The sequence below is a fragment of the Lissotriton vulgaris genome, chromosome 5, assembly GCF_964263255.1.
Source record: "Lissotriton vulgaris chromosome 5, aLisVul1.2, whole genome shotgun sequence".
In the NCBI taxonomy this organism is placed as follows: Eukaryota; Metazoa; Chordata; class Amphibia; order Caudata; family Salamandridae; genus Lissotriton; species Lissotriton vulgaris.
Window position 1 is genome coordinate 324305947 of NC_141693.1, and position 14977 is coordinate 324320923.

The window sequence follows — 14977 nt, forward strand, 5'->3', positions numbered from 1 at the left end:
TAATTAGTTATTGTTTAACGTGCATTCTTTTCCAGGGCAATCTGAACTAATAAAATTAGCAGCGGACATGCATAATGGCTCTTTACAAGTAAATTTAGCTCATCTTAGAGAATACCCATCACTTCCATAGCCCTGGGCCAGGCATGTCTCTTACACTAGAGTGATCAAAATAAATGCTTCATATCACTTTCTCCACCAACGTTGCGTGTCCCTACCAGTCACACAGCTCTTAACTTTTCCAAATCCCATGGGGTCCTTTCATCAGACATCAATGTTCTGGTCCTACTTTTTTTAAAGTTCATTTGTGCCTTTAGGAAATATTTGTTTGAGACGTGTGTTGTAGATACACCTGCTATGCATAATTCCGCCATCTAATGTTGGGCTCAGATGATTACAGTCACAAGGTTGTATGACTTCTTGCTCCACTTCGAGACTCTTTCAGGCTCCCTTCGCTTCGCTAATGGATACTTCATTTAATGGTTTTGTTTCAGTCCCATAGCTACCCTTGCGTTCCGAACAAATTACTCTTTGTGCAGCGGGTCTTTGACTAGTTTTTCTTGGCCTACTGGCCAGGCCCTGCTGGGCCTATTTTACTTTGGCAGATTTCTCTGAAAATTATCTGCTAATGAAACGCATTCTGTTCCATTTATGTCTGAATTGCCATTCCAAATAACCCCACAACAACCAGCATTCCGTCTGTAACCTATGCCTCTTGCCTGAGCACCAAGAGGAAACCTGTGAGGCCTGCAAATCATTTTGATCCAAAAGACACTTCAGGATTGACATGCGTGGTGCTAGGGAATGCAGCGCACACATGCAGGCGACTCACCGGACATTTTCGGTCCATAAAAAGAGGGGGAAGAAGAGGCATCCGCAGCTAAATGGGAGTAATTATTCAAGCATTCCGGTTCAGACATAGAACAGGGCTCTGCCACCTCTCAATCGGCACAGAATCAATGGACCGTGACTACTTGAACCCTGATCCAAAGACCAAAAAATCAGCTCTGTCCAAAAAGCCTGCTTACGTTCCGCCACTGCAAAAAAGCCATGGCGCGCACCAACATACAGACTCGGAAGCCCCGCCCTCTGGCTTGGCAGCCAATGTTAGGCCTACAGCAGGGGGCTCCACTTCTTCGAAGTCTGAGTTCATAACTCATTGAACATCCTTCTCTGCTCCGAAAGAAAGGAGCCACGGTACTTCTGAACCGAGTACAGCAAACTACTCTTCTGTTCCGAAATGTTTCACCTTCAGAGCGAAAACGCCACCCGAACCGATCCTCGATGTCATGCAGGAACAGCTCGATCCGAAACAGAAAACCTTGCAATTAGAAAGAATATAGTTCTTCAGCCAGCAAAACCCCAATCCTTCAAGAAACAATTATCTTTTCAAGAGTCTTTAGAGATTCCTACAGTCTCTCAAGAAGAAAAAGAAGGATGTTGCCACTGGCCCTGTATTCTTTCCCTTGTCGCCCTCGCCAAACCTAAACAATCAATTATTTCTTATTTGTTGCGTTTGCAAAACAGACGTTTAGCCTACATTTCAATACGTTTGCGCTTGGGTGCCATTGCAGCTTACTTGCCAAATAGACAACACTTGTCTTTATTTAGAATACCTGTTATTAAAGCCTTTATGGAAGGACTTAAAAAATAATTCTGCCTAGGCTTCCACCTGCACCAGCGCGGAATTTAAACATTGTACTAACAAGACTCATGGGACCTCCATTTGAGCCACTACATTCGTGCCAACTACAGTATTGGTCTTGGAAAGATGCCTTTTTAATCGCTATAACTTCGGTTGGAAGAGTCAGTGAGATCCAAGCACTATCTTTAGAAGAACCATTCTTCCAGCTTCTTAGAAACAAAGTGCTCAGAACAAATCCAAAGTTCCTTCCAAAGGTGATTTCACCTTTTCATATTAATCACTCAATATAAGTACCTGTTCTTTTTCACAACCTGACTCAGTTACAGAAAGGGATTTACATACATTAGATGTCAAAAGAGCTTTAATGTATAATAGTGACAGAACTAAAGCATTCAGAAAGACTAAGCAATATTTATTGCTTTTTCTCCTCCAAACATTGGAAAAGCTATTTCTAAATCTGGAATTTCTAGATGAATAGTAAAATGAATCCAAACTTGTTATGCAAAAGCTAAAAGACTTCTACCTGCTCCCCCCAAAGCTCACTCTACTTGTAAAATAAGGGCTTATATGGCATTTTTAGGGAACATTCCCATTGTTTACATTTGTAAGGCAGGAACATGGTCATTCCACACACCTTCACAAAACATTGTGTGGATGTATTTGCATTCCAAAAATCCAACGTCGGTCAAGCAGTAATAAGACTAAGAACTTGTTTTAAAATAACTGCAACCCACACAGGTTAACAACCGCTTAGGGAGAGGGCCTGGCCTCTCCACCCCGCTCCCGCCTCCCTGCTGACACACCCCTCCCACAGATAGGATAGCCTCTTCCCTCGGCCACTAGCGCTGTGACCGTCCTGAAGCTCCTCAGAAGCGGTTGCTCCCTTGCTCCCACGCTGGTATCGTATCGCCACACTGCCAGACTGCAATACGATCTTTAAAGCACTGCCCTTTGCTCGCTCTGACCCCTGCATTAATCACCCTTTTGTGCCTCGTTAGCTTAACTTCGCAGCGCGACTGTAAACGCTAAGCGCTAATTACATGTATTGATTCTGGCTGTGCATTGCTGCCTGTAACTGTAATCATTGTTGTTTGCTGGCTATTGCGACGCTTCCTCTCTGTCCAAACTTTAACTTTAAAATCCCAGCCTCGTCCTGTTTGGCTTTGGGGTCGCTGCCATTTTGTTGATTGTTGTTGCCTCCCAGCACCGCCTCTCCACCCCGCTCCCGCCTCCCTGCTGACACACCCCTCGCCCCACCCCCCTCCACACTCCATTTATGACGCATGGGTGTACGCGCAGCGTCCACGCGCTTCGGCCGCGCCGAAGGTGCGCCAAAGGTAAGCCCGTCTACGCCCGTCCGCGCCTGGCCCGCGCCCAGCGCCAGAGCCCCTGGTCCTCGTAAAGTCCACCCCTCCCGCATTACTTACGATACCACCACCCTCCTAGCCCTCAACCCCGGCCGCTCCCTCAACTGCGTCCAAGCTGCTCCTGGACACACCCATGGACCCTTTTCTTGCTACTCCTGCAAGTTCGACGGCACCAAGAACAACTCCTCATCTACGAACCCACAACAGATATCCGATCCCAACCACCTACAATGTATCCTGCTCAACACCCGCTCGGTCCACAGGCACGCCATTGACCTCTGGAATCTACTCGACACCACCTCTCCGGACGTCGCCTTCCTAACAGAAACGTGGATGAATGCCTCTTCAGCCCCAGACATCACCATCGCCATCCCGGAAGGCTATAAGATCATTCGCAAGGACCGTACCGGCCACACAGGAGGAGGCATCGCTATCGTCCATAAGAAATCCATCCGCATCTCAACCAGCTCAGACGTCAATCTCGCCAACTCTGAACACCTTCACTTCCAGATCCACATAGACCCCAAGACCACACTCAGAGGCACCATCCTTTACAGGCCACCAGGACCCCGCGCACAATTTAGTGAAGACATCACGGACTTCATCACTCCACACGCGCTCTCCTCCGAGGACTACATCCTTTTGGGAGACCTCAACTTTCACCTTGAAAAGAACAACGACCGCAACACCACCACCCTTTTGGACAACCTCGCAAACCTCGGACTTAAACAACTTGTCACTACCCCCACCCACATCGCAGGTCACACACTCGACCCTATCTTCACCTCCAGCAAGCATGTTTCCTTCAGCCACACCACAGCTCTCCTTTGGACTGACCACAGCTGCGTTCACTTCACCTACAACAAGCCCACATACAACAACCACCCCCAACCCACTCTGCAAAGAAACTGGAACAAAATCACCATCGACCAGATCTCTTCATCGCTTCTTCAAAAGCCCCCCGCCCACTCCTCAAACCCAGACCAAGCAGCCACCAACCTCACCCAATGGTTATCCAACAGCGCCGACATCCTAGCACCACTGAAAAAACGACAAATCAAACTAGGCAGCAAAAAGGCCTCCTGGTTCAACGATGACCTTAAGAAATCGAAGAAACTCTGTCGCTCCCTCGAGAAGGCCTGGAAAAAAGACCCAACCACCAGCACCAAGGACGCCTTCAAAAACGCCACCCGCATACACCACCAACTAATCCGAAATGCCAAGAAAGCAGCCTTCAAGGACCGTCTAGATAACAACGCCCACAACAGCAAGGAATTATTCAACATCGTCAAGGAATTTACCAACCCCTCAGCCAACTCCAACGACATCACCCCCTCTCAAGCCCTCTGCGACTCCCTAGCCTCATTCTTCCACAACAAAATTGCAGACATCCACAACAGCTTCGACAACCAACCCGGAGACCAACCCACCCAATCCCCTGCAGAACCCCCACCCCCCCTGATCATCCTCAATGACTGGAAGCCAATCTCCACTGAGGACACCGTCCGTCTGATGAACTCTATCCACTCAGGATCCCCCACTGACCCTTGCCCTCACCACATCTTTAACAAAGCAGACTCCATTATTGCACCGCACCTCCGAGACGTCATCAACTGCTCCCTCAACTCCGCAACCTTCCCGGAAAGCTGGAAACATGCCGAACTCAGCGCCCTCCTGAAGAAACCCACAGCTGACCCCACCGAACTCAAAAACTATCGCCCTATCTCACTCCTTCCATTCCCGGCCAAAGTCATCGAGAAAGCTGTGAACAACCAGCTCGCCGCATTCCTCGAAACCAACAAATCCCTCGACCCCTCACAGTCCGGCTTCCAAGCCAAGCACAGCACCGAAACCGCCCTCATCGCAGCAACAGACGACATTCGAACTCTACTGGACAATGGAGACAGTCGCCCTCATCCTCCTCGACCTCTCCGCAGCCTTCGACACAGTCTGCCATAGCACCCTTCTACAGCGCCTCAAAAACATCGGAATCCAAGGAAAAGCACTGGAATGGATCACCTCGTTCCTCTCCGGAAGAACCCAGAGAGTCCGCCTTCCACCATTCAAGTCAGAGGCCACTGAAGTCATCTGTGGCGTACCTCAAGGGTCCTCACTCAGTCCCACCCTCTTCAACGTTTACATGAGCCCCCTCGCGGCCATCGCACGCCAACATAACCTCAACATCATCTCCTACGCCGACGACACTCAACTGATCCTATCACTCACCAGAGACCCTAACACGGCCAAAACCAATCTACACGAAGGAATGAAAGAAGTAGCCGAATGGATGAAGCACAGCCGTCTAAAACTGAACTCAGACAAAACAGAAGTCCTCATCTTGGGTACCTCCCCCTCCGCCTGGGACGACTCTTGGTGGCCAGAGGCCCTTGGAAAAGCACCCATCCCGACGGACCACGCACGGAACCTGGGCGTCATCCTGGATTCCTCACTCTCGATGAACAGACAAGTCAACGCCATTTCTTCATCTTGCTTCAACGTTCTTCGCATGCTCAAAAAAACATTTAGCTGGATCCCTACCGAAACTAGAAAAACAGTCACCCACGCTCTGGTCACGAGCCGTCTGGACTATGGAAACACCCTCTACGCCGGCACCACTGCAAAACTCCAGAAAAAACTACAACGCATCCAGAACGCCTCAGCCAGGCTCATATTAGACATCCCGCGTAAAGAACACATCTCTGATCACCTGAAAAACCTCCACTGGCTCCCCGTCAATAAGAGGATCACTTTCCGGCTCCTAACCCACGCACACAAAGCACTCTACGAAATCGGACCCGAATGCCTCAACACACGACTATCCTTCTACACCCCCTCCCGCCAGCTACGATCCTCCAACCAAGCCCTTGCCACTGTACCTCGCATCAATAAAACCACCATGGGAGGTAGATCCTTCTCCTACCTGGCAGCTAAAACTTGGAACTCACTTCCCACTCACCTTCGCCTTACTCAGAACCACCTAGCATTCAGAAAGCAACTCAAAACGTGGATATTCGACAAGTAACTCCCTACCCTTCTTCAAGCGCCTTGAGACCCTCTGGGTATGTAGCGCGCTATACAAATCTTTTGACTTGACTTGACTTGACATCGGTGGCAAAACAATCTAGCTATGGAGCCAATGCCCATGGGCTGTATCACCAAAAGGAGTAGTCACCCAACCTTGTGAATCAAAGATATTTCTTTGAACAAAAACAACTTGTAATCATCCAAGCCCAACACTAGATGGTGGACTTATGCACGGCATGTGAATCTACAGCACTAGATGCCAAGAACAGATGCTTAAAGGGTAGGTAACATAATCCTTCAGACTTATCTTCCAAACTTTCCAAAGAGTTAAGTCCACTTCCTTGCTACCATAACTAGGGCACTGAACGGCATAATGAACCATCACATACTCTAAACCCATTCTGAACATGTTTTCAGGGGTCTCCTGCCAGTGGCGGCTGCCTCAGGATGGGGTGGTGAGGCCGGGGAGAGAAAAATAAATTAAATAAACTTGCCTTCGCTGCCGCATGCCTCCCCTCTGTCCTTTTCTGTCTACACTGGCAGCACCAGAAGCACCCAGGCTCCTGGACTCTCCCAGCCAACCACAACGCTGCATGAGTAGCGTCGTGATTGACCTGAGCAGCCATGTTTGGCCACTTAGGCAGTGCCTGGGAGCCTGGGCATGTTCTCCACCGGGCTGTCCCTTTAAACCGGCCTGAGCTAAATCGCTGCCTCTTCTTCGCTATAGGGTCCAATCAGCTGGTGCCAGGTTTCTCTGTTGGCTAATCATCATCTGAATCTAAATTCAGTAGTCTCCTGATCTGTGTTGAATCCTTAGAGATAAAAACCAAAACTCATGTAAGGAGAGCGGCATAAAGCGAGGCAGGGCACAAGCCTAGTACAAGCAGGTAGCCGGTGTCCACGCACTCTTTTTGCAGGGTGGATGCCGTCCAGACTGCGAAGAAGTAGTACACCACTGAAATATGCTGAACTAGTCCTGGTGTAATGTTCACACACAGGGACACATTCAGCAGAGCCTGCAGGTTGTCTGCTTTTGTTGTGAGCAGCACTGTGCAGGTAGTGGTGAGAGAGTTTTGTTATTTTAAATGTGAGCTGCATATTAAGCAATGGCTGAAGTTAAGGGGCCATCAGGCGTCTTTTTGTTGGAGTATCTTGGCTGGGGCTATCTAGATCCTCACACCTAAGTGCAAATGCAATGGAGGAGAAACAAAGGCACACCGCTTATTGTCACTTTAAAGGTACTGACGAGAGACCTTGTTTTGACTTAGTTGTGTCCCTGTAAATAAGAGATATGCATGCACTGTTGGAAGTACAGATCTGTTACATTTACACATAATTTAAATATCACTATTTTGTTTCATGTCTTTATAGTGCTACTTATCCTAATGCAGGGTGTCGGAGCACTTAACTTCACATGTACACTTTGTACATTCCGAATAAATCATAATAGTGTGTAAATCTATGTACAAGATGTGTTGCATAGGACAGTGGGGGTTATGATGTGTAGGGGTCACAGGTTCTTGATCGCTCACTGTGCTGTTTTAGAAAGATTACAATTTATGAACTGTAAGTAACAAAAGGATCTCTGTGTTAAAAGCGGTATCCCACTTTCATACCTACTTAAAAGAAAACATGTCACCTGCATGTTACATGACGTGCTTTGCAGGGGACGCATTAACCCACTATGCTACTTTGATTTGAAACTGTGATTAGACAAAACACAGATCTCTGCTGCATATGCATTAACCACCAGAGTTATTTTACAAATTGTATTATTCACTGAGATTTACAGGGCACAGAGAACTCTCAGCAGCAGGTGCCTTAACCCCATAAGATGTTTTAGAATGTTGATTTTGCAACCAATTAAACAGAACAGAATTATTGCCATGTCTTTTCTTATGTCAATTTGTTTGTGGCAGAGTTTTAAAAAAAAAAGTATAGATTAAGGACCAGACTTTGCATCTGGGTTGTCTCTTTTTTTGCACAACCCTGATGCAAAATGTAATTTGTTAAATCTGGTAAATTGCACAAATGTACTCCTTCTAGACCTAAACGTGTGAGGTTTTAAGACCTGATGTCACTTCTTGTGATGTCACTCCCTTTGAGGTTATGGGTTGTAATGCCACTTCCTGTGTTGCCAATTCTGGTGTCATGCACAGTGATGTCACACTCTGATGTCACGCACCATGATGTCAGTTGCCTACTGTCAAGCTTGGTTAGTCCCCTAGCTTCTTTTTTTTCAGGGCTTGTACCCTGAACAGGAGCAGCATTGCAAGAAGCGAGGACAGAGACAGGACAGGGCCAAAGTATGAGACCTCTTTCTCTTCAAACAGTAGTTCTGTATTTATTTTCAACCACCTGTTACCTGCTGAACTTAAAGTCTGTCTAAATGTGCCTCACCCTAACCAGGACCCCCACCTCTTGTCTTTTGGGGGAGCTCAGAGACGGGGAACCCTACTCTTCTATTTAAAAACCTTAGTCTCCCAACTCGATTTACTTTGTTGATACTGTTTGAGAATAATACAGAACTTCACGATTATTTTCTTCACTGACTTTATAGTGCATGTATATATCATGCCTTTTGATGACAAATTCTTCGAGTCTTAAATGCTCGCTTTTACTGCATTTCCCCGCGTGCAGAATTGTCTTCCAACCTGCACAGCGATCTAGCCCAAGTCACCACATTATAAATCTTAAACTATCAAATAAACACTGTTAAAATGTACAATTTGGGAATGTTAATTACGAATCAAACCATAAAATTCTGGGAAGCTTGTGTCATTATTTTTTTGCAGGTTGGCGGGCAATACTCCCTCTTATTCAGGAAAACTTTCTCTCCACTGTTGTACTAGGAAAAGTGCCGATAGAGCTGACAATATTGGACGTAGAAGGACCCTTTGACTCGGTGCCGCTGCACCTGCTGCCCCTGCACCGGTGCACGATGGATGCAGCCCTTTTAAGTCCCGGCTGGGGTTGCTCAGTGCGTGCAGGGCCCTTGACAATCGCCAGATTCCCCTCGGGTCCCAGCTCATTCCACAGGGGCTGCACTTTGACGCGGGACTTGTAAATATTGTCTTTCCAGGCGCCCTCTGCTCCCCCCAGGGGCGGGTTGGAGGGCTCTCACTGGTGGAGTCGCGCTGCCGGGCCCCTGTAGTGCATGTGTCGAATTCAACACATCGATGGCACCTTCCCCCCGCCGTGCCCGGACTCCAGAGCTGCCCGAGCCCGACGCTGACGACCAGCCGCGCGCCATGGAGGCCAGCCCGGCCGCTGGCAGCCTCTTCCTGGGGGCCCTGCGCCGCTTCTCGGTCTCGGGGTCGGCCTGGGCCTCGAGGGAGGGCCTCGGCTTCGGCCTGCCGCTCGAGAGTGCGGGGGAAGAGGGTCCGGGCCGCGCGGGCAGCAGCGACCTCTCCGAGACCGTCTTTAACTTCCTGGCCCGCCTTCTCTCCCCAGACCCCCGGCTGTACCAGGAGCTCCGCGAGCGGGGCCTGAGCTCCAACACCCAGGAGTCCGACGACGACCTGCTGGACGACAGCCCGGTGCGGGTGGAGCGGCCGGAGCCCGACGACAGCATCGTGGTGAAGAACTACCGGCCGGCGCAGCAGATCTGGAGCCAGCTCCCGCAGGTAGGACGGGGACGGGGGGGGCGGATGTGTGACTTATGATGCTTGCTGTGTGACTTATGATGCTCGCTGTGTGTTCTTATGATGTTCTTTTTACGAACCGAAGCTTGCATACCGACAGAGTGCAAAGCACCGGTGCACTTTAGGAGAGTGCAGCGCTGCACCTGCTATACACACACACGTCTGGAAGTTCCGTGCAAGCACTTGGCGTTCATGTTACAGAAGTTCAAGGGTCCCTGGTACGCCAAATCCGCATGTTGTAACAGATGGCTTACAGGCTCTGCCAGTTTCTCTTGCGGAGGGCCCGCAGACGAGTTTAAGGCTTGCACAGAGCCGCCCCCACGCCACAAGGCCTTTGTGAGTGTCTGAATCTTCCTCCCCCTCTCCCGCTATCCCCCAACGCTGGCCCGGGGTGCGGGCATTGTAGGCGCGCTGTGCTTCGCTGCCTCTGAATGGGGCCTTAACGGGCCTCGGTGAGGGAGGGTGCATACTTCCAAGGCCTCGACCCCCGAAGGAATGGAGGGGGGTCCTTCAGAAAAACTCGGGCAGTTGGTTTACATGCTACTAGACTCGGTTTCACTGATGTGCACCTGTTGTATGCTCTAACTCCGAGAGAACACGATCTTCCGTTTGTCTTATAGCGCTACTCATCCCAGTGTAGGGCGTCAGAGCGCTATACATCACATACACACATGATACATTGGCAATAGATCAAACAAGTATGTCAATTAATGTACAGGATATTACACAAAACAATGAGGGTTTCAAGGTGAAGGATATCGACATTACTACTAGGGTCCATGTTAACAGTGCATGGGTGGTAGAAAGTAAAGTCAGGATTTAAAACTTCACACCGGGGCTTGAGGTTGTCTGCACTCATAAGACTTTATTACTACCCAAAGAAACCCTTTCTGAACAGCCTTACAATAACAGATTGAGAAAAAATAATAAGGTTCAAACCCATGCCTTTTAGTTTGCACGCAGGCACTTGATGACAGTTCGTAGCTCACTGTGTTGTAGTAGAAGGATTGTAATTTATGAACTGCGTGTAATAAAAGCATCTTTTTCAAAAGTCAGTAAGACATATACCTATCTACATAAAATAAACATCTGTCATCTGCTTGTCACTCGATGTGCTTCTCAAGAGACACAATAAACCTCCCATCTACTTTAGGCGTCAAAACTTTGACTTGAAAAAACACCGACCTCAACACCAATTGGATTTACCACCAGTCATGTTACCGTCATTAATATCCCCTAAGTTTTACTAGGCACACAAAGCTCTTTGCAGTAGGTGCATTAGCCCTATAGAATATTTTAAAACGTAACCGTTGCAACCAACAAAGCCATAGCAGATTTACTTTCACGTGTCTCCTTGTTGCCAAATTCTTCGTGACAATCAATAAATGTATATGTTGACTGCCTTCTTGACTCATCCCCTTTTTCTTGCCACACATTGACTCCCAAAGTTTGGGTAGCCAGTGTCAAGTTTTTCCAGTTCAAACACTTGTAGGGAAATGAAGCCAGGGTGAGTGGGCGATGTTGAAAGCATTACAACTGAGCGGATATTGATAGTTGTAATAGATTCCTTGCATAGTGTGTTACGTTGTACCTTGTACCATTATGTAAAAGCCATCATCCCATGCGCTAAGCCGTGTGTGCTCTACCACAGCTACTAGTGAAGAATCAAAGATGCTGCAGGAACCTCTTCGACCACTGGGGGCCTAGAAGGCTGCTTCGATAGAGGGGGCAGACAGCTTATTTGTTTGAAACTTGTTGATGTGGAGTGTACACAAGGGGTTTGCAGGACATTACAAATAGTCAGTGCGTGACTATTCAGTAGTGTGATATGTGCGGCTCGCTAGTACCAAAAACACCACACAGTGTCACTCCAGAATGTTGGCACCATCGCAAAACATGGTCGTCATCTTGGAAGAACAGGTGAGCTCTCTTTCATAGAGGGGCTTTTGACAGGTGCATTACATATTGTTGATTTTGATCATCAGAAAAGCACGTACACAGTTTTGTCTTTCGTTCTTGGATCACCAGCGCATTTACCATTCTACTCATTTGTACTCGCTTTTATTCATTTCGGGAGCATGAAAAGCCCAGTCGGCCCCACTGGAGTTTTAAGGGTAATCTTTGAAGGCTGCTGACATGTTCCCGCTGCAAACTAATTAACTTACTGAAGTATGCTGGCGCCGGGACACCTCTTCCGAGCTAGCTGTGCGCTTGTAAGTGACCATTGATGGATTGATTGAAGTGTAATACAAGTGAAGTTGTTTACCTGTTTCTAGGCTGTGGCCACTGAATTCCGTTTGTTCAACTGAAGAAGAAGGAAGTTTACCTAAAAATGCTCTGCAGATTCCTGCGCTGTCAGTTTGGCCGGTTGGTGTTTTGTTGACCCTGTTGGTGTCATCCGATCTGTTTACTTAGTTGCTGCGCCCATGTGCTGTGGAGTGAGTCTAATAACCCGAGTAACTGGGACAGTCGGGGAGTTGGCCTTTACAAATAAACACGCGCGGCCGGCCGGCTGTGTGTGATAGCAGGCGAGGCCGCCTCTCGCTGGTGCGTCGTGTGCGAAGGTCCAGCCGTTTTATGACCCTGTTTCTATTGGACACCTGCCTGCTCGGCGCAGTGTTTCCTGGGGAAGGGGGTGGAATGCGAGATTTGTAACCTCCCCACATGGCGCCTAGACACTTAACCTGTGCAACGCCCCCGTTGCTATTGGGGGTGTGGGGTGGAGCTGGCTGAGTTTTCTAGTACAGACACTGGCGTTCAATTACAGCTTGTAAGTCATGGCATCTCTTGTCATTTGAGCCAGTTCAAGAAATATTTCCTTATTCAAGAAAAGCGACGGAGCCAACCCCTAGCTGTTACCGGCTAATATCACTCTTGGATTAATCTTTTAACATTTTGGAAAGCATAGTTTTGAATAGATTCTAGGGTGGTTCAGACCCTTGTCAAAGGTTCAGCTGGATATTCGTTAAGGAATAAGTATTCCAGAGAGGAATATATTCATCTTTTAGCTTCTTTTTTCCCAAGTGAGTAAAGATCTCGAAAGTGGGGATCTGTGTGGCATTTATGGACTTCGTGGCAATATTCAATGTTGTTAACAGGTACAAATTATGGGAGAAAGTATATATTGGTGGAGCCTGGTCTAGGAAATGTGCTGCAAAGAATACATCATTCCCTTCCCTTGTATATCTGTTGTTAGGAGTAAGCAGAGAATGCACTAGCTCACTTATGCTATCCCAAGGGTCTGATTTTACCACATTGATACCTTATACTTATAGGGCCTTTCAGCCAGCCCTCCTTATCCATTGGTCTGTTCTGTCATGCACATTTATTTTCCCCACTGCAGCATACAGCGTCGGACACTGGGTCAGCCCACTTTAGCTACTGACTAACTTCTCTGAGAATGATAGCAGTCTGCTTTCTCACAAGGAGCACATCCCCACACACGGGTTTCTTGTAAAGCGCAGCTTCTCACCTGTTAGGGTCTCAAGGCGCTGAGGGAGGGAGATCTGCGGTTCAGTCGAAGTGCCGGGTCTTGACGTCCTTCCTGAATTGCGGCAGTGATGGTGAATACCTGAATTGAAGAATCAGGGAGTTCCAGGTGTTCGCAGCGAAGTAGGTAAAGGATCTTCCTCCAGTCGTGGTCTTGCGGATTCGTGGGATAGTGGCCAGGGCCAGTTAGGTTGAGCGGAGATGTCTGGTGGGTGTGTAGAAGGAGAGGCCGTGGTTGAGGTAATGCAGGTCCGGCGTTGTTGAGGAATTTGTAGGTGCGTGAGATGCTTGAAGGTCATTTTTCTGTTGATCGGGGGCCAGTGGAGGTCTCTCAGGTGACTGGTGATGTGGCTGTGGATGTTCAGGATGAGTTTGGAAGAGCCGTTCTGGATGTTCTGCAGTTTGTTAAGGAGTTTTTGAGTAGTGCCAGCATAGAGTGCATTGCTGTAGCCGAGTCTGCTGCTGATGAGTGCCTGGGTGACCGTTTTCCTAGACTCGATGGGGATCCACTTGAATAATCTTCTGAAGCAGGCGCCGCATGTGGAAGCAGGAGCACACAAAGTATTTCCTTCGTGCCAGCGACTATTATTACAATGTGCGTTTTTTGAGAACAACAAATTGTTCTGGTTTCAGCTAGTATTTTTAGGTGTAGCCTGCCAGACCGAGCAAGCTGTCTAGTTGTGAAAGATCTATTGTGAACTTACAGTGGGCTTAGAGCCAAAAACATTGTTTACCAGCGATTGGCTTTGTCACTCGCATTAGCTGGGGTGTTGCTCCTTTACCCCTTGCGGTCCTCAAAACACATATTTGTATTTATTTTTAGTTTTCTTGGAGGGTGCGCCAGCTGCCATTTGCTTCCGGCCTGCTCCGCCTTCCAGCATTTTTGAGCACCTCTTTTGCTCCCTCACCTCCATCCACTTGATATATATTTTTGTAAAGCGCTCAAATGCGTGTGGGCATCTTGGCGCTAGCTATTTACAACCCGAGTGAGGCATAACAGGTCTTGTCTGTTGCTTTGCTCCCAACCTCCCACTTGCCCCTTTGTTGCTCCCTCATGGTCAGTTGAATATTTTTTTAATGACATTTTAGGGGAGTACCTTATAGCTGGTATTTTTTGTGGGCCGCTGTTCTATCCAAAACACACTTTTGCATATTATTTATTAATCTGATTGATATCAGCCACCTCAGATCATTAAATTAAAACAAATGGAGCCTTCGTCATTTGTAAGTGTGCACATACATCATCACGCTTATGTGCACTTACAGGATGATGCTGCCGGCAGCAAAGGCTACATACCTCATTGCATTAACTTTTTTTTTTTTTTTTTTAAAGGTATACGTTTCTTAATCTTACTTTTGATTTTATTTATTGTAGCTTCTTTTTTTAAAAACATTTTTATTAGGTTTTCAATGGATTATATTGCACTGCCTTGCCATTCCCTCTGCTTGTTTATCTATCCCCTTATGCTTTGTGGATTCTCTTTTGTTGCATCCTGGACTCTGAGCAGGACATCCCTGGGGCCAGGCCCGGACAAGCCATAGCGGGCACCAGGCAATCCCCCGGTGCGCCACACGGGTGGGGGCCGGTTCTTGGCCCCTGGGGGAGTTTTTGTTACAGGGCCGTTTTTGCAGCATAGCTGCAAAATCGGCCCTGTGCCGAAACCGGCCCCGGCAAAGGGCTCGGCGGCACCTCCAACCCCCCCAAGGGGGAGGGGGGGCGGCCGAGCACTTTGCCAGGGACGGTTGTTGTTCCCAGTCCGGCCCTGCCTGGGGCTACCTTTGCCTCCTGGGAGGACCTGGGCTTGTGAACA

General features: G+C 48.2%; 1 protein-coding gene across 2 annotated transcripts in view; it reads left to right on the top strand.

The window, feature by feature from the left end:
• ARHGEF16 (Rho guanine nucleotide exchange factor 16) overlaps window positions 1–14977 on the top strand; it is a 340813-nt gene that overhangs the window by 160155 nt on the left and 165681 nt on the right. For both annotated transcript variants that reach the window (XM_086921558.1, XM_086921559.1), the window contains exon 4: window positions 9487–9659. In XM_086921558.1, the coding sequence (XP_086777684.1) occupies window positions 9487–9659 (173 nt within the window). The remainder of the gene's footprint in view (window positions 1–9486; window positions 9660–14977) is intronic.